Source organism: Macaca thibetana, chromosome 3 (genome assembly GCF_024542745.1).
Source record: "Macaca thibetana thibetana isolate TM-01 chromosome 3, ASM2454274v1, whole genome shotgun sequence".
Classification (NCBI taxonomy): domain Eukaryota; kingdom Metazoa; phylum Chordata; class Mammalia; order Primates; family Cercopithecidae; genus Macaca; species Macaca thibetana.
This window is the reverse complement of record NC_065580.1, coordinates 104,608,926-104,636,522: the sequence shown is the minus strand read 5'-3', so window position 1 is coordinate 104,636,522 and position 27,597 is coordinate 104,608,926. Positions and strand designations below refer to the sequence as shown.

Sequence of the window (27,597 nt, the reverse complement as noted above, 5' to 3'; positions counted from 1 at the left end):
CTGGATGAAGTGATTTTTACTTTCTTCATTGTCTATGTTTTCTAATTTCCTGCAGCAAATTATAATACATGTGTAACACATTTTTGAGCACAGTAAGTTTGAATTTTAACTTGCTAAAAGGAAGAATTTCATAAGTTTTGTAAACTCTCCTAAAATTTTCAACAAAACTTATACAAAAGTTTCTATAAATGCTAGAAAACAATAGACATGTACATTCTTTTGTAACCATTTAGATAATACAAGATTTTTTCTTCCAGCACTTTGGGAGCCCGAGGCGGGCAGATCACCTGAGGTCGGGAGTTCGAGACCAGCCTGACCAACATGAAGAAACCCCGTCTTTACTAAAAATACAAAATTAGCTGTGCATGGTGGTGCTTGCCCATAATCCCAGCTACTCAGGAGGCTGAGGCAGGAGAATCACTTGAACCTAGGGGAAGAGGTTGCAGTGAGCCGAGATCACACCATTGCACTCCAGCCTGGGCAATAAGAGTGAAACCCCATCTCAAAGAAAAAAAAAAAAACAACATTTTTTTCTTTTAGATTCATTTCAGAATTGATAGCAATTCCCACAGACCATAATTTTGCCTTAAATTGTTTTCTCTTTATAGGGTTGAAAAGAATCTTAGCCTGTGAGAGTCACACAGATTACCAAAGAATTATTTATCATATTCCAATGCCAGCTGAGGTTCAGACCAAAGCCTTGAATCCAGATTTACTCTACCTGATTATTCCCAAATCAGATTTATTTTCCACAGACCACCCAATTGCCTCCAAATGACTGTAACATTCAAGCCTCGGTCAATCAACAGTCTTGACAACCCAATTGGATCAACAGCAAAGTCCATCTGATTGATTGTGCAGACAAACCATATTCATGAAAAGATAACTGGGGAACCAATTAAATCTGAACAAAAATGGTTGATGCAGGGCCACTGATGGGCAAAACCTTAGGTACAGCTCACCAGGACAAAGCCTCTACTGATAATCTAGAACCAAAAAATTATGCTACTGAGTCCCTCATTTCCCATTTGAAATTCTATGAAACAGCAGGAGATTCCATAAACGCTTACGAAAAAATAATAAAAAGCTGTCTCTCCTCAATAATTTTTCCAACAAGTTGTTAACAGGACCATGTCACTGAAAACTAATTTAAGCATCAATCTTTCTTATGGAAATCCCAGCATTTACTTTCCTTGTTTTGCTTTCAAAGCAGGTTCAGTCATTGGACTTAAAAGAAAACTACTGAACCAGAAGGACTTTTTCTCTTGGAAACATTTTAAGGGCAAAAGCAATCTCTATCTTTCCATGCAAGTTCTTGAATTCATGTAAATCTCTCCTGAGAGATTTTAACCCCAGAGACCTACAATAATCTCTCAATCCTAAAATTAATATCAATTGTTCCATACCTAATTCTTCACACTTTTGTCTGATTATTCAGTTTGGATGCATTTATTACTCCAATTAAAAATTACAAATTAAAAAACAATCTGATCCAGATTGGAAAAATAGTTTTGGAATTTGAGGCCTGTACCTTTGGCTTCCACAGAAAACCCTTCCCAGATGCAGCTCATCCCGGATCTCACTACGACACAACTAAACCTTTCCATCCTAAATCCATTTGTACAGATTCTTCCAAATATCACAGGAACACACCGTATATAAAGTCTGAAAGCACATACAACAGTGATGAGGAAAGTGACAAACACACTACTTCTGTGATTCCAGACCAGCAGGCCAGCTGTTGTTCTCATCACTACATCCTTTCCTGAACCCTCTGGAGGCTTCGCAATCTGGCACTCACCCTCAGTGCTACACTAATCAAACAGAACAGGAAGCAAACGCTAACCTGTGCATCCACTTTCCTACTCTCCCTCCTGTTCCGTACCCTCACCTTCAACAAATACAGACACTGAGCAGGTGGGAGAAGCAGAGTGGGGAAGGAGCAGACTGCAGGGAAGTTGTTGGAACATGGTGGCTTGGGATCCACAATTTAAGGTAATATGTCCTTTGTGCTTATAAAGCCAGGTGTCCTTTGCCCATGAGAAGACCAAAGATGATAAAAATGCAAATTACAGTGCAGAGCCAATGGATACACGCCCAGCAAAGTCCACTGCACTCAAGAGCCAGCGGAAACCTTGACACACAGTTCAAATTCAGGTCACCGTTGCAAAGTCTCATCAGGAGCATGACTTCATGTGAAAACTTTCTAGGACAGCTGAGGGTTTTCCTTGGATGGCATTTCCCCCCTTGCTGTATAGTGACTGTCAGCAAGATTCTCTATAATACTAAAAACCAGGAGGAAAAAAGCAGCCCATTCTCAAGGGGAAAGAGATTTTGCAAGGATCAAAAAGAAGCTAGAGCAAGTGGAAGAGAAGTAACCCATTGGTACTGGTTAAACTCAAGAAAGTCAAATTTTCAAAGAAACTTTTCAAGTGCTGACATACTTAGAATAAATTGGAGTAAAGAAAATGAATTTCTCAAACAAGGTTCACAGCAGGCATCTGGTATGGAGGAAGTTTTAATCTTGAGGCAGAAATCATAACTAGTTCATCTTTGTTCTCCCTCGGAGCCTAACTGGTACCCACAGGCAGTGGGAACTCAGTAACTGTTCACTGAGCTAACATCTTTTTACTATTTTATTTATTATACTAGTTGAGAAACCTGAAAAAGTACAACAAATTAATAGGAGAGCTGTTGGATGACCCAGAGAATTAAACAAGGTAGAAGTTCATATCTCAATTGTGATGATTAATTTTTACATGTCAATTAGACTGGGTCATAGGTGCCCGATAGTTGGTTAAATATTATTCTGGGTATTTATCTGAGGTTGTGTTTGGATATTATGAACATTTAAATTGGTAGACTGAGTAAAGCAGTTTGTTCTTCCTAATGGCTGTGGGACTCATACAGTCAATTAAAGACAAAAAAGTTGACCTTTCCCTGAGTAAGAGAGAATTCCTCCTGCCTGCCTATCTTCCAACTGAGACACTGGCTTTTTGCTGCCTTTGAACTTGAACTGAAACACTAGCTCTGCCTGGGTCTTGTGAGCCTGGTGGTCTTTGGACTGGGACTATGACATCAGCTCTCCTGGGTCTCAAGCCTTCAGACTCAGACTGAAATTATACCATCAGTCCTCCTGGGTCTCCAGCTCGCCAACTCATCCTGCTGATCTCAGAACTTGTCAGACTCCATAGTTGTATAAGCTAATTCCTTACAATAAATCTCTTTTATACACATATACACATATCATATTGGTCCCGTTTCTCTGGAGCCTCCATCTCAAAATCATCCTCCAACCACTTCCATGACCATCCACTCTCTTGCAAGAAATATTGTAGGCTTAGACTAAGAATAAAGCACCTGGTAGCCTATGTTAGGGTGAAAATTAGACCTATGTGCTTTCTATTTCCTGTGTAAATACTTAAGAAAAACATACAGACAGAAAAATGTAGTCCAAAAAGTCTCATTTTCTCCATTCTCATCATCAAAATCCATGCTGAAGTTTACAGGGATACACTAAAGGGACTTGTAAGAACATGGAGCATCCACCCTTAAGTAAGAGAGCCAACAGCAATCACATGCTCTGTATGTCACTCTGTATGTCATAATGCTTTCCAGCATTGTGAAGAACACTGCCCAGTAAGATTGGTGACCAAGAGAAGACAGTGAAATAAAATTAACATGGAAACTGTGTGACCTCAGCCAGTGGGCTGTGGGCTCCAGGAATGAGTTGACTTCACAATGAGGGAACAATTCATGAGACTGGTTCCACATGCCTCCTTAGCTTATCTAAGGTTATGATGCAAGTCTATTTCTACTGAGCCAGGTTCATTTCACAACACTGAAAAAAACAGAAGTGTACAACCCCCATGTAGGTCTAATCTGCAAGGGATCAGCATATTGAAAGAAAAACAATCTCCATTAACCCGTCAATAGCACTGTTAATAATTGGACTTCTGGAATCAATGCAGGCGTCTCACTGGGTATTAATATTTTCAAATCTGTACCAAGTCTTGCAGATCCACATGGTAATCTGAAAAGGTATTTATTTGTTTTGTTTTGTGCTATTCCCTATACTCAACACTGGCAAATGAGTATACATGCATAGCATTTTTAAAAATTGTACTAAGTACTTTAAATATATATCTCACATAAGGTTACAATTATGAGGTGGATATTAGGTTATATGCATTTTATAGATAGGGAGATTGACGTCAAGAACATTTAAACCATACTTTTAGGTACATACAGTAATGATGAAGCCAGTATTTGAGCCCAAATGATTTGACAATAAGTCCTCATTTTAGCCATTACACCAGACCTCAACACACCAAAAAACCCAATACATAGAGCACCAAACCTCATATGTCACACAGCCTCTACCAGATAAGGAACTGACATGACATGAAATAAAAAGCAGTCTCATTAGAGAAACAATCCTAAAACATAGACAGCTGCCCTAGATTTATTTTTTAAAGACCAGAACACAGAAGAGAGGAGAAAAACACCTGGGCCTGAGTTGGTGTCAGATTTCTATTTTACTTCCGAAAAAAAACCTAAATTGAAATCCAAATTACATAACGCTCCAAATGACTCGCTTAGCCAGTTGCCTTTGTTCCAATTTGGTCCCTGGAGGATGTCAGCCAGAGCTACTCTCTGAGGTTTGGCAGAAATTAAAAAATCTGAGAGAATTAGCATTCTAACGTCCAGAGGATACAGTGACAAATTAGTTTGCAAATGCTCTTCAGTTAATAAGCTCATCCAAATTGGCATCTCCCCATTGAGATTAAGACGCTGTGTGCTGAGTTGCCACACCCATAGTTTCTGTATGCTAAAAACAATTCTATAAAGAAAAGATTTATTCTAATTCTGATTAACTTCTCCTGCATTAAATCAACTACTGGAAGTGGGCAATGCCAGGAACCTCACACTAGGAGACGTGAAATACAAATGTGATCTAGTGCTCATCCTTGTGGCATTTACACCCTCTGGTTGAGGAGATGGGAAATAAGCCAAAGAAAGGACAGCAACAGAGGACCAAAATTCTGATTGAAGACCACACAAGAAGCTAGACAGTTTGGTTAACAAGCAAATCAGTGGAGTGGTCTATTCACAATTCACGTAGGAGCTCAGAAGAAAAGAAAAAGCATGTGTGATTGATGAACAGGAAAGACAGCACAAACATCATGAAATTGAGCTAGATATGGAAAGGTGGGTAGGATTTGGAAAGATAAAAAAGAATATTCTAGAAAAAATGGCCTGAGGCACAACAGAGGACGTTATACTCAAAGCCTGTCAGCCTGACTGGACCAGAGGTTTGAAAAAGGAAGAGTTTATTTGAACAGGTAGGCAGGGTAGAGAGTAGAGCAAACCTTAGATGTCAAGCTAAAGAATTTGAAATTTTGCCTTGCAAGTAAGGTGGGCCACTTAAGGTTTCTGATGAAAGGCCCAAAGAGCCTAAGGCAGCACGTGCGTGTGGCACTCGCCAGGCAGAGGTTGGGAGCAGACAGAATCTGGCAAAGCGGACAGCTTAGGAGTCTATGGCTATAGAGCAGGCTTGGGGGAGTAAGGTCCTCAGACTATTGAGAAGTGAGAATGGCAAGGAGAGAAGGAGAGCAATGCTGGCTGAGCCCTGTCTACATGCAGGGCACCATGCCTCCATGCTCCACATTCATTTTCTCATTGGGGTTGAACAATCACTCAGAGTGTAGCTCTTATTCATCTCATTTTACAAACAAGGAAAGTCAGGGAAGTTATTCAAATGTATGACCTGCAAATGGAAGAAAAGCGATATGTGCACTTCGGATAAATCAATGGAGTCGGTAACTAGTTGAAGAGGGTATGAAAGGCAGGATGAAGTCAATCATGCCTAATTATGCCTATAAGGTTTCAAACAGTAAAAGACTGAAGGTCTTTCCTAATTAAAAATATGAACCCAACAAGAGCACATTGCATATGTAGAGTCCCTTTCTAGGCTAGCTGTTTGCCCTGGAAGTGTCTGGAGTGTACCCCTAGTAGAGCTACACAGATCACATTCTGTTTACTCCCACTCAGGACTGAGTCAAGCTCCTGACTTGGCATAAGGCTTGCACATCTAGTCTTGTGTGGCACAAGTGTTGTCTTGCTAAGGATCAACAATACCATCTGGAAGACAGGCTTTGAAGGCTGAGACATTTAAGGCCTGAGTATTAATCCAATCCTCATTTACCTAGAATAGACTGGGCCACCTTGGGAAAATGGGAAAATCTGATTGTTTTATTCCAGTGGTCCAGTAAAGGGCATCAATGAGCATTGTTTCAATGCTCCTCCAACTCATGGGCCATGTTAGTTTGAATGAAGATGTGTCCCCAGTGCAAATGGAAAATAGTTAACTTACTTCAAGGCAAAATGGATATGTTAGAAAGAACCTTTCTTAATTGGAACTGTGAAGTAAATATACACTTGTACATTAAATTGTCTCATAGTCAAAAAGTCAAAAAGGGACTAACTTCATCCTCGCTAAGGAATCCACCTATCAAAAATTATTCCATTCTCCATTGGAAAAATAACAAGACTTGTGAGTCAAAGATCCAACTGTTCTCATCAATGTGGAGTCCAGATATCCCTGATTGGCCCTCTATGGTGAACTTGGTTTCCAAGAATCACCATGATTGACTTTGACAGCCCCTCAGGTGCTTTTAGTTTTCTTCCAACGTCATCTAGGGGGAAGAAGAACAAAACCCAAATTGAACCTGTCTTCTTAGACCTTTCTTAAGGAAGTCCAGAGCAGAACATGAAGGCATGTATGATTCCACTGGCACGTTCACAACCTGTTGCCAGCCTCTGCTGAGGTACAGGAATGTGTTTAGAATTCATGCAACATGATGGCCCTGACAGCTCCCATTGTGCATGCCATGCTTCAAATTGTGATTCTTCAGTGAGATGAGATACAAAGGACAAGCAGTTAGCAGCAACATGACTCTACCTAACGCACTCACAAATAGCCCAGAGCATGCAGACATACTGGTTTACAGCATCACTTGCCTTCTCCTCCCCAGAGACCAGGTACTCCCTACCCTCACATACACCACACATTCCTTGTCAATTGTTTCTATATTGAAGGCAATTTCTGTTTAAAATAAATCCAGAAGACAGATCATTGAAAATAAGCAAATAAAACTACATGTATGGAGTAAGGAACATCTCTGGGAATCCGTTAGCTCTGAAAATAGACAAGAGTCATTTCTTCACATTCCCCTTCCTCAACTGAAATGTGTTTCTGAACACATTTCACACCAATCTGTCAGGTTAGGAGATCCATGATGGTGCCATCTCATGTCCTTTCTCTCACCCAAGCAATGGACAGAGGGGAGGCCAGTTTGTTACCAGAGGCCAGGTAGTTAAGCATGTCTAAGAACAGAATGTGTCTGAGCTCATTTGGGGGCTTTACCAGTCACCATGCCACACCCATGTTTCAACCCTAGAGTCAGACCTTTTGGTTGGATTGAATCACATTTTTCTTTTTCAGAGGTGATTCTAGAAATTTCTAGAAAAAAATGAGAAAGTGGCCCTGAGCTCAGTAAAGCTGCAATCCAAGTGTCCTAAAAGGAGAGGTGTACAAAAATGCCAAAAAAAAAATAGAAAAACCATGAACATTGCTCGACAAGTCCCAAGGTTTAAACACCCTGCAATCATTGTCATGCAGCCAAAGTTAGAATTCATTTCAACACAACTCGCTGTGTCTTTGTTGAGCATCTCCTCTGACTTCCTCCAGCATACGCTGGGGTGTGTTGGGAGGGGGAGGAACATAAACATGAATGACAAATGGCTTCTTTTCTCAAGAGCTTATCTCTCTTGAGGGAAGCTGTCATAGAGGGGAATCATGGTAGTATATCTAAGGCCAAATGGAATTAGTGCATAAAACAGAATAACCGAAGCATTAGAGAGAAACGGGGGACGACTCATCAATTTTAGCTGGAGAAAAGGCTTCTAGAAAGAAATAGTCCTTAGCCTGGGCTGGAACAGGGAGAAGCAAGGAACAGGAGTCCAAGCAAATGACAAAAGACATAAACAAAGGCATGTCCAGTGGAAAGCACCAAGTACATTTGGGGATTGCTAGCCTGGATGGAGTACAATGTGGGTAAAAATGGGCAAATCTTAAAACGCAAGTTATTGCCAGATACCATGGGGCGTTGAAGGCCATGCTCAGTAGTGTGAACTTGATCTAACAAAGAGAGTCACTAAGGGCTTCTGAACATGGAGAGGATACACTGGGCTTCACAGGTGGCCGCTGCACCCCCAGGGTGAGCTTGACCCTGAGGAAGACTTGTTCTCTGTTTTCGTTTCCGATTCATTCTCTCCAAGGTCACAAGAGGCCTCCCTTTCCAGCAGCCCTTCAAACCTGTAAACATGCTCCCCTGATGCTACCCTTGTATTTTAATCAGACTTACTTGTTCACGTCTTTCTCTTCTTTAAAGAGAAGCTATTTTAAAAATCTATGTGCTTCCAAGACCTTTTCCCAGGCAAAATTCAATAACAATCCCCTTCCCCCTCTGCCTCAAGGAGGAATGGGAGAAATGGCTGAGCTTCAAGTGCATATGATGCTAGGGGAGTCACCTGGAGTTTAAATTAGGAGGAAAACAATCTTCACTCGGATTTAGCTAGAAAGGAACTCAGACTGGGCATCAAGAGGCAGAAACTGGAAAACAGAGGGGCAATGTGTCGCTCCCCCTGCAGAATACCAGGTTTCAAAACATATGGTTACAGGAAACATCTAGACCCTCCTGATAAATGCGATGCCTGCTGAAGTTTGGCAGCCACAGGTCTAAACGGACCTGGGAACAGAAGTGCCAGGTCCACTTAAAGCCTAGCACTAGCTTTTCGATAGTTGGACATTAACTGAAAATAAGAGCACAGCTCATTCTCTCTAAACCCATGTTTGTTCCATCATATTTCAAATCCCTGTTCCCAGATGTGCTGCTCATGTCTCCTAGGAGTTTCTCTTCTTCCTCACGGTAAAATCCAGTGCCCTTCTCACAGCCTATAAAGCCCTGTATCTGCCCTTCCACTCTCCCCACAGATCTTTCAGTGCCAGATACAGTGGCCCTTTGTATTTTTCAAACTCTCCAAGTGCTTTGTGCTCTGCTCAGAAAGCACTTTTTCCGAACTTGAGCATGGCACACTCCCTCACTTCCTCCAGATCTCAGCTCACAGCGCATCTTATCCGAGAGGGCCTCCCTGATCGTACTGTGCAAAACAGCCTTCAGAACCCAGCTTTGCTCTCCATCTCTTCCCCTGCTGTGTTTCTTTGTGGCAATCACCTCATATATTACATATGTGTAATGTACATATGTGTAATCACCTACATATATTACATTATTATTATTCATCCACACCCCCACTCTAAGTTAGGAGGGTCCAAACTCAGCCCTGAGCCTAGCAGAGTGCCTGGTTAAGAGAGGTCACTCCTCTCATACTGGCAGGAGTTGTGGTTAAATAAGAGTGTCACAAACACTCTGGAATAAGGAGAAGGGGAAATATCCATTCTCCTCTCTTCAAGTAAGAGTCTCTAGAATGGCCTTGGGAAGAACACCTCTTTTCCACTCTATGTATGTGGTTAGGAGGGGCCTTGATTGGTCTAAATCAGTGGTTCTCAAAGTGTGCTCCCCAGACCAGCAGCAGCGTCACCCACCTCCATCCTGCTAAATCAGAAACTCTGGGGGTGGGGCCAGTGATTTGCGTCTTCACAGACCCTCCTGATGAATGTGATACCGGTGGAAGTTTGACCACCATAGGTCTAAATGGAGCAACTCATTTTATTTCCCCAACTAGGGTGATTGGTTTAGAAATGGTGACAGCCCCAGTCAGAACCACCCAGGAGCAGGAGGTTTGCCGGGGTTTCTGGGAGAAAAGACTCGCTCAGTTGTCTAATTTCTCCAAAGCTATAACCACGAGGAACTGGGAGGAGGATCATGACCCCACCTGAAACTAGAGCCAATGCAGAGGAAGCTGTGGCAAAAAAAAAAAAAAAAAAAAAAAAAAAAAAAAAAAAAAAAAAAAAAAAAAAAAAATGGAGAAAAGGCAAACCTGGGGGACCTCGTGGAAACCTTGAATCAAGTCATGTGTGAAGTGAAATTTGCCCTGGCGTTTCAGTTACGTGAGTCAATTAATTTTCATTTTTATAAATGAAATGTGTTACAACTTTAACCACTTTAATGGGTTTTCTTCATAGGCAACTAGAAAAAGATCTAATTAATACAAGGTGGGTAAAAGTATATATTACAGCCAAATAGGAAACAAGGGATGCCATCAAAGTCAAAGGAAAGTGACATTGCCACACTAATACGTAGGCTCCTGTTGTACACTGCCCTGAGCTGTGACTCTACACCACCTGATGGGGTCCTGGGCCTGAGGCTGATATGGGAAGGGCCTCTTACCCAATCCGGAAGACAGCCTGTGGAAGCAATGGTGTCTACATGGACCAGCATGGCAGGAAGTCGGTCACGGTTCCCAAGAACTGAAGGACAGAGCCCATGAATCAGAGAACAGGGATGAAAGGGTCCTGGAGGGAAATGAAAGGCCAAATTCTTGAGCCACCAATGCCGGGGCTGCCTTTCACTGGCCTCTTGTGGCTCAAGGTCTGTGAAGGACCAAGGACAAAGCAGACACAAGTGACCTTACAACTCATAACTATGAGCAATTTCACTGATCAGTGCACAATTTTCTTGCCTTATTTCTTCATCATCCATTGATTATTTAAAAATTCTGTTAAGAGATTTTCCATCTGAAATAACTAATGAAGAAGGATGTCAGTGACACACAGGTGACAGTCCATGAACAGGTGAAATGCCTTTTGCAGAAATGAGGGGTGCTGTGGGCCTGAGACTGGTGTGCCTTTGCTTCCTGCAGGAACACACATCTGTTGAACATTAGAATCACATTCCATCTATTCCACAAAACAGTTACCTGGACTCCTTTCTCCTGCATGGGAAAAAATGTCGTGATGCTTCTATTAAAATACAGATAATTAAAAGTGTCAATGTGATCCCAAGCCTTAAGTGGAAGCATTTGGACTAAACTATTCGACAACACAGACTAGGCCAGACTGGAAATGGAGAAGACCAACCCAGCACTGCTCAAACTTCAGTGTGTACAAAGATCATGTCCAGACCTTGTCAAATTTGCAGATTCTGATCAGGGGGTCTGGGGTGGGGCCTGGGAGTCTGCATTTGTAACAAGCTAATGATGCTGCAGGTCCAAGGGTGGTGATATGAATAGTAAGGGTCTAAACCTCATGCCAGTGTGGTGACATTATGGAATGTGCGCTGGGGAGTGTGGATATGTCTGAGCATGTGTGTCTCTGTGTGTGTACACGGGTAGCAAGTGTATCTTCCTCACCCCAGATGTATTCTGCAAAGGAACATGGCCCTGACTCTAAGCTTATCATAGCAAGTCAAATAAACTAGAACAGTTATTGGAACCTGAGGCCACTGCACCAGATATAATGAATCCAGTAATATGGAATCCCTTTGGAAGCAAAGAGAAAATCCACTTTAAAACTCCACGAGAGGGATTTGTCTTCAGGGGAAAAATGATTTGACCCATCACATGAATGAATCATTGACAGGTGAGATTCTGTGAAATCAACCTTATATGCTGGAAGAGTACGGCACAGGAAGCATACAGAGCCTTTGGGGCACGTGCACAGGCAGCAGAAGGGGCTGGCTGCGTCAGCACTTAGGAGGTGCACGAATGCAGTACAACACTCCCTGGCCAGACCCCTTCCTCTTGCCTCTGAGCCAACTGCCTCCCACCCACCCTTTTTAGCTCAGCCCAGATGTCGTTTTCTCATGGAGGGCTTTCCCTGATTCATCTGCTTTTCCCCTCCCCACACACATACACATAGTAGGTCTGACCCTCTTGTATACAATCTTCTTACACAACAATTTTTTTTCCTTCTTAGCATACATATCATAGCATAGATACATGTTTATTTCTGAGGATATTGGTTGAATGTCTTCCTCATTCACTGGACTATAAACTCCATGAAGACAGGAACCATGCTGTTTATCTCACCCTGTAACACTAACACAGAGCACAGTGCCTAGCATTTAACAGGGCTCAACAAATATTTACATAAGAGTTGAAGAGAGAGAGGGAAGGAGGAAGAAAACACAATTTCTTGACCTGGTGTCCACTGACCTGCACCCCAGGCAGAGAATCCCCTGTTGTATGCAAAGTTAGGAGTGCATTTTTCTGGGAAAAGGAGGCTCAGCTGTCTCAGAATCTCAAAAAACCAAATACTGATATAACAAAAAAACAAAACTGTGGCTTCTCAAAAGTTAAGAATCACCGAGTTGCTAATATCACATCAATTGAGAACATCTTAAGCAAGATGTGAAAAAAAAATCAGTTTCTTTCTTTAGAAACTGTTACTAAGCGGTCCTTGAAAACAAAAGATGAAAAGGGAAGAAACAGTTTACAAGTACATGACATTGGAATTAAAAATCCTAATTCCATGATGAATTCAGTCTTCTATAGCAGGATCAGACATGAATGTGTATTATCTTTAAAATTAATACTGTGGACCAGAAAAGACAATGTGAGTAGAGAATGGCCACCATATGGAAATCCATAAATTTCTCCTTAGAAGATGGATGAAATTGGTTTATTTAAAATTCAATCAACATAAACCACAGCATATTATTTCCAAATAATTCTGACAATTTTGTCAAAATAGAACTAAACAGAAAATTTTGCTGAAAAGACAAAAACCTTTTACAAGAAAAAAAAATCCTTCAAAATAAAAATGCATTATAGCACAGGAAACATTTGCAAATTTCCAGTGTTTTAGCATAGTTTAGAAAACACAGAAAATTTGGGGGTGAGGATGGCTTGCCAGCAAGAACTATTACCACATTATGGTGGTAATGGTCAAAAGCACAAGTTCTGCCCGGATCAAAATCCTGGCTCTGCCTCTTTCTTGCCTAGTTACCCTGGACAAAGCTGGTAACTCCTGTAGCTCAGTTTCCTCATCCACATGGGGAACAACACCTGCAGGGAAAGCACTTAGCTGCTGCCAGGCACATAGTGAGCACTCAAAAGTGTAAGCTCTTACTCCTGGCCTTATTATTGTACTGTCCATTATTATTGGCACTGGAATACATAGCAGGCTTCCCAGACTTCCAGGCACATTGAACAATCAATGCCAGCTAACATGATTGTCATTACCTCCTGTTATCAAAGGCAATGGGCTCATTATAGCAATATAGCCCTCTGTTTTCAGACATCTGATCTTTTTTTCTCTAGAAGTAAATACCAACCTCAGCTTTCCTGCAGTCCTTAGTTGCTACGTATGTCAATAAATCCTACTAGTGGCCACAAAACTACGGGTCAGTATCTGCTTAATATCCTTCCTCCCTGGCTTTGATCACAAAGACAAAATGAAGACTTCAATTTCCTGGTTTCCTCTTCATATGGAAAAGCTTTCAGGGGTTCTAAAAGGTCTTCTGGCCCAAGTTCTTTGAGCAGTTCAAATGCATCTACCTTCACGCTCGCAGATGGGCCATTTGCTGGGGATACAATGAAGAAACCAGCTCACCCTCTCTCTCTCTCTCTCTCTCTCTCTCTCTCTCTCTCTCTCTCTCTCTCTCTCTCCTTTAAACTCCAAACGCTAGGTAAGATGGTAAGGATCATAAAGAACAACTCTTTCATGTTAAAAGAATTATTAATTCCAGTATCGTCACCAGATTTCCCCATTTCCTTGCAAATCATATATTTCCCTACTCTCTGTGCCCATTGACCAGACTCTTTAAAAGCCTGAAGCCAGTAAAAAGGAAGCAGATTTTTACAGATACATCCTGTTGGCTGTTCTCGGCTTATGGGCCTGTACTCTTGGCTGCAGGCCTCTCCCTCCTGTGCATGGTGGGAGAGGATTTGGGCAGTTCTGCACAGGAATACTGGACTTCATTTCTGTCCAGCAACAAAGCTCATTGTATCCAGTGTTTTCTCCTCCCTCCCTTACTGGGTCCTGGGAAATTCATCTAAAAGTTACCAGGGTGGTTCCCCACACTGGCCTCTCTACAGAAAGCATCTCAGCGACCAGGAGAACTTTGACTCTGGATTCTAATTCTGGCTTCTCATATGACCCAGCCAAGCAAGTCCAGCACTTCCTCTGGGCATGACTTCATGAACGAGGGGGCAGTAAAACCAGTGCCCTTTTTCTTCCAAAAAAAAAAAAATCAGGAGTATATTTTAAACTACTACAGGTGAAGAAAATGCCACTGAGCTCAAATCACCACTTGGGTCTATCTAGGTGGGCATAAGATTAGCTCCTAGCCCTTTTAACCAGGGACCCACTTTGGATTCTTGTTTCTAATGTTTAGGAATTGATTGTACAAAAGAAACCTAAGCCCTGTTCATTCAAAGACTCAAAAAAAGTCTTTGAGTGAACAGGGACTCAGAAAATTAAGTCCCCTTGGTGACCCAAAGGAATCTGGGGACCCTCATGATCCTGGACTGTTTCTTATAATTTCCTCACCTGGCACAATGGTTCTCAAGATGTAGTTCCTGAACCTCAGCATCAACATGGGAACTTGTTAGAAATGCAAATTTTCAAGCCCCACCTAGACCCACTGAATCAGCTCTGTAGGTGATTCCATTTCATGCTAAAGCTTGAGAACTATGGACCTAACACATAGACTATGTAATAGGTATAATTAACTACTTCAGAAATAAATGAATGATGAGCACATGAAGAGTCATGAGCTTTATTGAACCCCTGCTCAGTATAACCTGCCCATAGTTAACGGTGGAAAGCACGGCAGCATGCCCCCTCCATGTTTGGTGAATGCTGGTGCATGAAACTGTAGTAATTTGGCCTCTGCCTTTGCTTTCTAATTCATTGTCCACACACCCTGAAGTCTGTGGCACCACCCCACAGAATAGTCTCTCAGCTGCCTGTGCCAGGCTCTCCCTGGCCTCTATGGCTGTGAACATGAAGTCTTCTGTGGCTGGAATCTTTTCCTTTGTTCTCTTCCCCAGCCTCCTACTCCTCTTTTTGTCCACCCCTACATATGCTTTTGGTTTCAGCCTAGAAGTCACCTCCTCCAGGAAGCCAGCCCCCTGGCAGAGTACGTTTCTCATAGCATCCAGCATATCCTCTATCTGAAAACACAACCCTCTCTCTCCACATCCCTGTTAACTCGTTTTGCTCATTCATTAACCTGCCCTGCAAGCTCTGTGAGCTAGAGGACTCCTTTCTCATTCCCTGGAGGACTCCTTTCCAATTCCAGCACCTTGAACAGTGCCTGGTGTCATTATTTAATCAATCAGTCACGACTGTAAAAGAATCTACGCTCTTTTTTGGTAATGGGTAATATGTGCCTATTTTAATTTATTATTGATTGATTTCATTGACTCCCAGACATGAATAATTGACCATTAATCTAGAAAAGATGCCTTTGGATACATGAATATAATTTTCTCAGCACTTTCTTCCTTAATAAAACTGCCAACCCCCAAGTTTGTTTTTTTTTTTAATGTGTACCCTCCTGAATATTTGGTCTCAGCTACACAACTGCTCTATCTCTGTGTGCAAGCGGCATGGACAGGGCAGCAGCACTGTTGCTCCTTTTACTTGCCAAGTCAGAAGAAAAATGAGACTGAGTCTCAGATTTCCACATAAACAGAGTACAATGTGTTGGAGTGTCCAGGAATGCAAAAGCCTCCACTCCTATTTCATATTTGCAAATGCCCCCATCAATTTTAATTTTTGCCAACTTGATTGGGAAACGGACAGAGTCCTGGATGGCCGTCAAACCCAGCACAGCTCTGAGCCCGAGCCCAAAGCCCTGATACTGCTCCCCAAATAGCACAGAGGCCAGTGTGCCTTCTCTGAGAGGCCCCTGCTGCTGCCAGAACACCGGCTGATTTCACAAGATGCTGTGCCTGCCCATGTTGTTTCACTGAGTCATGATGCTGGCCTCACAACGCATCAAAGCTCCAACCAATCTGTATGTGGCCTGATGGAAACCAGCCCACACAGGGCTGCCTCTGAGGCACCCACCCCAGGTCCTCTTGCTTGCAAGGAGTTCTGGCACCCAGGTGGATATCCTGATTTTTCAAAGGGCAACCTGAAACCACAGCACTCAGTCCTGTTCTCACAAGAGCCACGAGACCTTGCTGGTGATGTGACCAGGAGAAAGAAACACCTTAGTCATTCCATCTGGGATTTACAAGGGAAACCCCATTTAGCCTCATGAGAACCTGTTGGGTGAAGATATTATCTCTATTTCATAATGAAAAAAAAATGGAAATTCAGAAGTGTTAGATCCTTTGCCAATGACCACTGTCACTTACTCTCCAACTTGTTCCAGAAAGGATTTAAGTCAGCTTACAAAACTACATGAAGAATAAAATAAGATGAAATGTGAATGAGAGGAAAGAAACAGGAAAGATAAAAATAAAACCAGGCTTGAGGTTGATTTTTTAAAAAATCATGCCTGGAAATTCTGTATATTGGATAGAAATGGGTCATAAACTTGGCTCTGAGCTGTCTGATAACTCCTGTGAAAAGCGAAAAAAGTACAGCTCATGTCCTCAAGGTCTTTCACTTTTCTCATAGGAGAGAACTTTGAGTCTTCTTTCAGAATCTTTCACTACTTCGTTTGCATACAAAATGAACTAACATTATTTTCTCCACCCAATGACGAGAAGGCAGTAAGGCAAAGGGAAGCTAAAATAAAAAGACAGAAGCTTAAAGATAGAAATACCAAGGAGATCTCAGAAGTCCCTTCCCTTTCAAGGGTTTCCTAGGAAAGGTGGTCCTAACTGCAACTGACACCCCAACATTAACTTTGAATTATCACATAAAATTAAATTATACTCATATTACTGTTTACAAAGGCAAGAAAGATGGACATCAAAAAAGTTAAAATTTGCCATGTATTTCTTCTTTTCCTACAGCCTGAATTCTACCCCTACAAACAACAAAACAAGACACCTGAGCTCCTTCTCAGCCTCCACCCTGTAAAGCACACTGAGGACGAGTTGATTATTTCTCAACTTCAGAGTTGTATATTCATCTTATGGAATTAATTATCCTTTCCGCACCTTCCCCTTCAGTTCAGTCTTATCTATTGAAATAATTTATGAAAAGCACATTATGGAAATTTTAACTCATTCCAAAGTGTTTGTTTTTGTTTGTTTGTTTCATTTTAGGAAACTATCAATTTCTGCACAGAACTGGAAGAAGTTATTCCGAATGAGTCTAGCAATGACCATGTAAAATAAAGAAGGAAACCTCTTCAAGTACTGGCACCAGATGGCAAAGGATGTTCTGAAGGTAAACACCACACAGAACAGGCTTCTATAACAAAATTATATTAGTAATGAAATTGACCTTGACTGAGCATTTGCTCTGTACCAGGCCTGGATGAGTGCCTTATCTGGAACGACTGATGCAATCCTCACACAAACCCTCATAGCAATGGGGTAGGTCTTCTCAGCACCCCCTTTTACACGTGGCAGAATTATCAGGAGGTTCAATGGGTGAACTCGCCTGCCCAACAGCAAGGGCTTGCAAGTTAAGGAGCTCAGAAGTTGACCGAGGCAGTCTGGTTGCAAAGCCTGCTAGACACCTGTGCCACACTCATTCATACCATTATACGGATTCTTTTCTAAAAGCAGCAGTCACGGTGGCCTTCAAACAGGCCTTGTCCTGCCCAGTGTGGAACCTGCTGCTCCCCTGTCTGCCTCCTCACTGGCTCTTCCCAGAGGGCATGTTCCACTCAAGGGAGAGCTCCTCACACAATCTTTTCTTGTCCACCTACCTCACCGGCCACCCCCAGGCCTACCCTGTCACACTCCCCTATTCCCTCCATTACGCTTCTTGCAGTCAGGAATGGCCTTATTTCTCATGCATAGCTGCCCGCACTAGGTAATGATTTTCTGAAGGAAGAGCTTTGTCTCTCTTGTTAAGTCCCAAATCGCCATGCCTACAACAGAACCTAGCATGTAGCAGGTGTTCAGCTGAAAGCTGTAAAAAGGAGTGAATAAAATAACTGATAAACTCCTCCTCTGAGAGCTCATGGCAGAGCAGGATATTTGGAAACCTGAGTGGACAGTGATAGAAGTGTGCACACTCTGACTGTTATCTGATGGAGCCCCCAGACCAGGTGTGCCTGTCAGGCTAGCTGCTCCGCGGCACGGGTGGCCTGGAATGAGTCCCTTCCCCTCTCAGTGCCTCAATTAGCTCCACGGTAAAATGAGGCAAACACTACTCATGTCAGTTTCATTCTCATGCATGCAAAGGTCTTTATACCCGTAAGTAATGAAAATATGATTAAGTTACACCATTCTGCCTCCTGCTTACTAAGAAGTAATCAAGAAGTTCCCTAAGCAGCCAAGAGAGATGCTACAAAATAATTAGTGTTTTACCTGCTACAGTGACACTCATTCAAATCTGTGCTCAAAAGCGTCCTCTAATTGCATCTCAGATGTAATTTTCTGAGGAGAAACACTATAAAAATTCCAGGATGTTTATGCTTAAAATAAACTTAAAGCTAAACATATAAAATCAAATTAAAATGGTATTTAACCTTGAGCTAGGAAGGTTATGCAATAAAGAATTAACCTTGCTCAAAAAGAGTCTGGTCTTGCCCTCTGCCTTTGGCCTCAAAGAGACAATCTTTAAGCCCCTGGAATGTCCTGCCTGACAGGAGTGTGTTTTTTGCCTCAGGCATCTGGTCACTAGAAAGTCTAACAATAGGACTGAGTATGAGGCTTTGGGCTATGCAATAACATTTCCAACATCTAGAGAAATTGAAGACCACAACCATTAGCACATTACACCTCTAAGAGGGGCTAGAAGATAAGGTCATCCATGCAGGTGGCATGTGATTGGGTTCCAATAAAAACTCTGAACACCAAAGGCTTAGCATCACTGGTTGGCAATACCCAGTGGATATTGCAGACAAGAGGAGTTAATGCCAGCCCATGATGCCATGAGCTGAGGACAGCAGAAGCTCCATGTTTAGACATCTCTTGATTCTGCCTTATGTATCTCTTTTGATTTTGATCTATATCCTTTTCCTATAATATAAATATAAATCACACCCATGAGTATTACCACTTGCGTTCCTTCTAGCAAATTCCTGACCTGAGAGTGCTCTGGGATCATCTCTAAACTTGTGGTGTCAGAAGTGAGAGTAGTCCTGTGTGGACTGTGCTCTAACTTTGAAGTTAGTTAACTGTACAGTTGACCCAATCTCTACACAAAGGTTAATCTATCTATTGAGATATGAACAGTTTTCTATGCTTTCTCTTTTTAAAGAAACAGTATTTGTCTTTCTTCAAGATGAAAAATTAAACATAAGAGGATTTTAGACTTGGATAAAAGGATGTTCCATACATTCTCATACCTTTCTGAGTGAACTCGTGTCTTTCTTTTTACTTTGGCTCCAAGAAAACGGGACTGACTAGATTTTGAAGCTAAAATCCAGGTAGCTAGAAAGCTATTTAAGATCCTTGTTTTGGGTGACTTGGATGGATCAAACAGGAAAAAGCCTACTTGTGGGTGAGATGGAGAAGGACAAATGAAAGATTGAAGGGAAATCACCATAAAGCTTTGAGTCTAGCCTGACAGAAGGCTCAGAGCCAATGACAAGGCACAAGAGATGTGACTACTAGGCAAATCGCTGAGTGACACCAGGGTAGAGGATTAATCACCCCATTGGAGGTCCAGTTGTTATAACACCATACAAGAGGCTAGTTTGAGGTCCTCAGACAAACAGAGAGGTCAGGGCAGAAACATCTGTGGATGCACGTATTTCATAAGAAGATGACAAGCCCAAACACTACGAGGGATAGAAGATGAACCAGGGGGTTCAAGAGACTTGTGAATTAGAAATAGGCAGAGGTGGATGGAGAGATTCAGAAGGGTCATCTTGCCTGCCAGTGGGAGTCGCAAATAGACTTGTGCAATAAGAAGTGCTCACAGCATTTGGAGCATCAAAGGTGGACCAAAGACGCTACTCACTCTGACCAGTTTATTACATGGAAAGACAGAAGTGTGCACACTTTGACTGTAAGTGTATAATTGTGCATGGGGATAAAGACCTAAGATGAACTCAGAATTGGGAATAGCAAAAGTCACAAGGAGATCAGAGAGGATGCCAGTGAGAGGCAGGCTAAGAGGAGCAGCCCTTCTAGGGGTGGTGCTGGGTAAAATACAAAAAGGGTCAAAAAAGAAGAGGTTCCCATTCCCCAGAGAACTGACAACCCGATGCTGAAGAAATAAGAAGCAGTGCAGCATAGAACATGGGTTAAATGATAATGAGCACAATTGGAATAACTAAAAAAAACTAAAGAGCATTTTCCAAAGTCTAGGATGAAACTGGAGCTGTGTCTTCAGCTTAATTCATGCCTGAGGTTGCATTTTTTAAAATTTTTTCAGTCAGACCTTGGTGATGACCTTGAGCAGTAGGATATAAATAATTCCAACATGCTTAGCGTTCCAAAAATGGAACACTAGGCATAATAGGGTTAAGTCAATGTAGAAAGTGAAGGCATCTTAGGGAGGCAGGAGAATGACATGAATTCAGAAGCAGGGATGTTCATTGTATATTCAGATACAGTGAAGAAAAAACAGACTTTTAAGGGCTGAAGTATAAGTGCTGCAACTGCGGTGTCTACTGCCACCTGGTGTCAGCATACCTTAATTATGAATTCAGAGTGCCCTAACAGTTGAGTCCGCTAAGGAAAAATAAAAGTAATGTCACTCTTTAAAATAAAACATCTCATTCAATTTAGGACCCTAGTTCTAATGGCAGTTCTTGACAAGTCATTAAAAGATGTAAAGAAAAATGTTTTCAAGCATGTTTTTCTTTGAAGTAGGGGAAATTGACTTGATTTTATAGAATAGCATTTAGCTTTATTTGATTTTTCTCATACACAAACACATAAAGTCTGTACCCTTTGCCTGTATTTTCTATTGCTCTATAATAAGTGATCAGTTTCCTTTGTAAGAACACACAAAGTCGGTCATTCAGGAAGTCTGTGATCTCCCCCTGGAAGCAAGCCACTGGCAGTCCCAGGATCCCAGTATATCCAACACCAAGGTCCTGTCCGAGTTCCAGTGCTCTCCTGCACGACCTCCCACCTCCTACCTCCCAGTACCTCAACAGGAAAGGACACATCTGTGAATCCTCTGGCATGACTTCAATTCCTTACAGCTGTAAAAACCACTGCATGGAAGGAAAAGAACATTTCCTAGACTGGGAATCCCCAGACACTTTCCCAAACTGAACAAGTGAACAGGGCTTTCGCTCTGGTGAATGATACCCCATCAAGGAGAGTGCAGAGAGGAAAACACTCCTGAGATGATTGTGGTCTCTAAATGTCTGGGCTTCACTGCACTTCACATTCATTTTTCTGACTTCTCTGAAATGCAGTCCTGCCCTGACTTAAGAGTTCTGCTTTGTGGGAAAGTTATACTTACTTGCAAAAATTTCTTCCAAGATGTGAGTCTGAATTAGAGAAAAAGCCTGTTGCTGGTATTTCATAGGCACAAGGAATAAAAGGTCATTTCTTTCCCCAGTTTGGCCCAGGAAGCACTAGCTCATCTCCTGGCCTCTCTTTGTGCCCCAGGCTGCCCAAGGCTGGTCCTATCCTGTGGCCCTAAGTCCACAGTGGGAAGGTAGGTTTGATACTGGCTGCTAAGGATCTCCAGAGAGCCTCTGTGGTGGGAGCTTGCCTATTCCTCTTGGATTGCTCAGTTGGCATCTGGGGCATGAAGGGAGAAGGCACATGAGGTTGGAGGAGAGAGATGAAGATGAGATGAAAAAGGAGGAAGGAAGACAAGAACACACCCAACACTTTTTCTCTTTGAGGTAGCCAACATTTGAATCCAAATATAATCTACACAACTTCACGTTAAGTTTTCCAGGTGGGTACACAATACACTGCTTCTCTAGCTCCTGGAAATTTCTCTGCAATGCACTAACAAAGGAAAATGCAAAAAATTATTAAACAGGTTATCTAATTTGAGAAGTCAATTAGCAAAGCTAAGACTTGAGACATGTTATCAATGCATTTAGTTAAAACTTTTCTGCAGTTTGTAACTAAATTATTTTGCACCCAAACATATTCAGTTAGTTAATTAAAGAAAGCTATGCTGATTTAAAAGAACTTAATTATATATTGAATTTTTATGCCAAATTAGCCAAAATGGGTCAAATTGATTTGTGAAATTACAAAATAAAATAAAATCCCAAAACAGAAAAAATAAAGAAATATTGATTACTATGCAGTCATTTCTCATTCATTTACAGAGTGGTAGTTTTTCAAGTACTTATACAATGGACAGTTTACTATTAAAAATGTTAAATTGAGTAAAAGACCAAAATAAAATAGGAGTTATAAACCACAGACATTGCAGGGCTGGCATGGTGGCTCACACCTGTAATCCCAGCACTTTGGGAGGCTGAGGCAGGCAGATCACCTGTTGTCAGGAATTCGAGACTAGCCTGGCCAACATGGCGAAAACCCATCTCTACTAAAAATACAAAAATTAGCCGGGCGTGGTGGTAGGCACTTATAATCCCAGCTACTTGGGAGGCTGAGGCAGGAGCATCATTCGAATCTGTGGGGCAGAGGTTGCAGCGAGCCGAGATTGCACCACTGCACTCCAGCTTGGGCGACAGAGCGAGACTCTGTCTCAAAAAATAAATAAATAAAATAAAATTAACCATAGACATTTCAAAAGCAAAACCTAATTCAGAGAAATTGTCATTATTATTTTGACCTTATAAGAAGCACTATCTCATAATTATCATAGAATTTGCCCTGTGGAATTTGTTATAAGATTAAGGAAACCCAAAATGGGTAATATTTTCTCAGAAAAATATACTCTATTTGCATTCTCTCTTCCTTCTGTTACAAGACAGTGGTGCTCAGAAAGTTATTTGGCTGTGTTATGCTACTTCATTCTTCGTCCTTAAAGGAAAATACAGGTATTTTTTGGAGAATGGAGGGGAAAATAAAATAAATCAAATTCCAATGCAATTTATATATATGGCCATCCATGATATCAAGGCAAGTCTTGTCAGTCCTGTAAGGACTCAAAAAATGTGTCACAGCCACAGATCTGACTATACTTTTGGGTTCATTTTAGAAATTTCACCAATGATATCAAATGTACAGGCAAAAGTTTACATGTGTGGGATGTCATATGATAGATGATTTTACCTTACTTTTTCAACATTATTTACAAGTACAATGAACACATGACATTCTCATGAGACAAAGAACAATAGTTTTTACACGATTGCAATGCAATTGTCACTTACACTACCTGGAGGAGGTGTCACAAAAGAGAAACAGTTCATTTTGAGATTGTTCCACAGATTCATCAGTGGGAATTTATCGAATCAATCCTCCATGATGACATCGGGAGAAGATGCGGACAATCAGAAAGGTAAACAGCCAATCCAGGGGTGAGTTTCTCCACAGAAAGGAAGGGACACGGGACAGCAGCACGCTCTGTGCCAGGACTACCTTGTGCCAGTGCTGCACCGCCCACTGGCCTCAGTCCTCAGAGGAGCAATCCTGCCAGGTAGTTACTGTGTATCAGCTCTTTCGATAAAGGATCTTGAACTCAGCTAGCCACCGGGGCACACTACTAACAGTGGCAGAGCTGGACTGGAGTCTAGCTTGCTGTCCCCCTCCCCACGGCTCATTCTCAGTCCATTGCTCCGTAAAGTCTCCTACAAACCCTGAGGTTAGGTCCTTTCTGGAGCTCCCCTGAGAAGAGAATATCTTTCCATGTTGTACCTTGTTTATTTTCTTCTCCTGCCACACATATACTTGGAAATAAGGGGGAGAAACAGGATCTGGCCAACACTGGCCACTCTACCTTTAAGATTCAAGGTGCATCCTCCAGTTGGACTGTGAAATCACCAGCAGAGGGCGGGGCAGGCAGAATTGCCCAGCTCTCCTTCCGGAGGTCCTCTGCCCTTTCCAGGAAGAAGCGGCCCACTGTGGAAGGGCACTTTACCATGACACCATGACACTGATCAGGAGAGCACAAGCCCGCTTCCCACCACATCCTGGCCTCTAAATCTCCATGCACAAGGATCCCAAGAACATTCTTATGAGCTACCAAACTCAGGGCATCAAGCCCTTTTCACAGATAAGCATCCTCCATCGTAGCTGCTGTAGAATCATTAAGGGCAGAAGGGGAGCATTTGCCTGGCCACCTAAGGAATCCAATGCTCTTTATTCATAAATGTCCAAGTCATCATTCACAACTTCTGTTGAAACGCTCATCATATTTCTGTTACAGTCCAGAAGTCATAACACTAAATAAATCACCAAAGGCAAAATATATAGACATTCAAAAAAGGAACTAATCTCTGCAGACCTGCTCTCCAATTTTTGTTTTCAATACATTCCTTTGAAATGGGATAAAAATCAAAGGTGTAGGCTGCTGGGCCCTGGGAGAAGCACAGCCTTTCCATTCTGTTTTAAGCAGAGAAGGGTCCAACCCAAATTTGCAAACAGGATAGAGGAGCTTCCAAAAGAGACCTTACTCTTCTTCATTACTTAATTAATCATGGAAGAAATGATAGCAACAATTATAGAGCACTGACTATGTGCAGGCATTGTGTTAAGCACATACATTCATGTTCATAATCTTACTGAATCTGGATGGCGACTCTTCAAGGTAGGTTCTTTTATTATCCCCACTTCATAGATAAGTAAGCTGAGGTTTAGACAGCTTAGGTCATTGTTTTAGGTTGCACAGCTGGGCTGGATTTTGAGCCCTGGGGCACCGCAAAGTTCTTAATTGCTATATTCTACTGCTTTCCATCAGACCTTCAAGTGAAGGTTTTTAGATTCCAAATAAAGCCAGATTTGTCTATCTAGCTGCTTAACTCACTGCAAAGTCTCACGTTAAGATCCCTCAGTTTCACTAGACAAGACATCAGTCTAGGGGTGGTGCAGAGAGGAGACAGAAGGGAACCCAGAGAATTCAAATTATAACAGGAAAATGGCTTGAAGGAGCTAAACCCATGACTTGGAGCCAAATGGTTTGGCACATGCAGCCATGTTTGGGGATTTGTGATGACAGGGACAGTCTTTTTTCCACCCCACTTCGAGCCGCCTTTATAGAACTTTATCTTTTATGTCCAAAGATCAAATAAAAAAAATCATATTTAATGAGAACTAGGGGAAATAAACTGGTGGCAATTAAAGAGCAAAAATAACCTCTCTGTGGCTTCAGACCACAGGAGTTTTCTAATTTTAAGAGGCACAGGCAAATCACTTAAACAAGGCCTTTTGGGCTGTGTTCATCTCGTGTTTCCTCCCGCACCCACAGTGGTTAAAGTTATAGGCAGCCATAGCTTTTGAACCCATGGAATTGTGTAGTAAATGGAAGTACACCCAGGCCAGACTCATCAGCTCAAAAACGCAACCTTGCAGTGCGGAAGTCAAATCCAACTCTCCTTTGTAACCAGTTGCTTTGCGTGGTAGAGGGTTAAAAAGAGTTAGAAAAGGTCATGGAGTCCTGATTCTTAATAAGACTCCTTCCTCCCTCCATCTTCAAGCCCTGTTTCTATTGTCATCTGACTCTGGACATGAAGTCTCACAGTTGGCCAAGATCCAAATAATTCTCATTTTGCTTCCTTATTTTCCACATGCACATTTGATTTGGGCTAGACCATAAGGCAGACCTAAACTGTTCCTCAGGTAGAATAACCAGACTCATTCAAACACCCAAAGGCAGCCAAGTGACTTGAGATTCCATTTAGGGGAACCAGCTCTGTCCTGTACTTCTGTGGTTTAGGCCAGAATTTGGGAAGCCCTCCTCAATCTTAGAGGTAAGCTAACACCTGGAAAAACCCTGCATGTGTAGCCAGCTTTCCAGTAAACTGCAGACCTATAAAAGCATGGAATTGCCTGGAGGACATCGCTCTGAAATACTTCTTGGAATTTCCCGATTTGGGACATGGAATAGGGCTGACTCAAGACGAGATCAGTTGCTGAACAGCAAAAAGATGTCTACCCTGGGTTTTGAGCTTTGTCCTGCACAACAAGAGATTTCATACACCATGTTCCAAGGTCAAGACTATTATTAGTCTGCAACCCAAACCCATCCCCCAGAACACTGTACTTACCGGTAGAAAGTGGCGTAGTCCACAGTCGAATGGCAGGTCTGAAACTCCCAGGATTTGAGCTTCTGGCATTCTCGATGGGCCCGGAGCTTTACCTTGACTGTCCCTTGACACAGTTCAGGCACTGGCTTTCTCTGAGGTCTGTTGCAGAACTCATTGGACTCCACCCTCCAAGACTCAGCAAAGTCATCCACATCAAACTTGAAGTTTCCATCTCCACCAATTAAGTCATCACGTTTATGTCCATTGTAGTTGCCACAAAGACCACAGAGCTTGCCCTTGAGATGCGGGGCAGCCATGACTTCTACAAAACTGTCTCCATCCCAAGATATTTCCAAACCTAGAGGAGGAGGAGAGGAAAAGGAAATCAACCACTCATTAAGGCACTAATAATTCCCAAATGTATACACCCTTACACCGAACATATGATTGACTGTCTTCCAACAAGGAGCACCAAGGGTTGGTCCAAATTCTTGGTTACCTCTTAATCTCACTATAGTGAGTAATGTGTGAAATTATGGGAGTCATTTGCTGGTTGGAGCTTAGAATTTCTAAACAGTATAAAGTTTGTCCTGATAACATCTTATGTACCCCTGGTTTGACCTATAGATGACTATCCCTTGATCATCCTACTCTAGGGTTTATATTTTTCCCTTTACCTAAAGTAATCATGTTGATCCAAATCATGCCTTCATTTATCTAACGACTACTACAATGTGCAAATGGAAAAAAAAAAAAAAAGATGATTATTTTTAATGCAATTATTTGCAGCCAGGAATTCCACCATGTAATTATTCCCCCAATGCCAAAGGAAAATTTCCAAATCGCCTCCCATAATGAGAATATTAAAGCAATCAATATATAGTTCCTGAATATATCCTCTTCAAAGGCAACACTGGTATAATGAGAACATTTGCTCCCTCATTATTTTACAACCATTCCTGAAGCATGGACCCTGTTTGATTAACATTTCTTGGGGTTTGGGGTTGAGTCGTTGTAAAACCCTTCCAACTGCTATCCCTCAGGCTTCCATTCTGGGTTTGCTCAAAAGCTTCAACGTTTCAGGTGGTGGTGGAGGCTATTAGGCCATGGGCAAGGGTTCTTCTTGTGCATACATCAGCAGGCCAGCACTGCAGGTTCATCACGGAAACTCTCTTTACTCCAGAATGTAGAGAACTGAGACCCTTCTTGGTCTGCTAAGCTGACTATCTAAAATGTTGAAGAAATTGTCTGAAAGTATGCATATACCTCCAGACATGCTGGCCCAACACTTCCAGGAGCCACACTGGCCAACGACCCTTCTGAATGGTGGAATTTTTATGTCACAGGTAGAACAGCCATGTTATGCTGTCACAGAACATAGATACATCTGACTAGAAGGTCAAGAAGAAATGTTGTCATATCCACTCTGACACTGTGTGTGAAGACACCACCCGTAAGA

At 42.0% G+C, this 27,597-nt stretch overlaps 1 protein-coding gene across 2 annotated transcripts in view; it reads right to left on the bottom strand.

Moving 5' to 3' along the window:
* Positions 1-27,597, bottom strand: part of BMPER (BMP binding endothelial regulator) — a 245,941-nt gene that overhangs the window by 41,751 nt on the left and 176,593 nt on the right. For both annotated transcript variants that reach the window (XM_050783275.1, XM_050783276.1), the window contains one exon: positions 26,160-26,496. In XM_050783275.1, the coding sequence (XP_050639232.1) occupies positions 26,160-26,496 (337 nt within the window). The remainder of the gene's footprint in view (positions 1-26,159; positions 26,497-27,597) is intronic.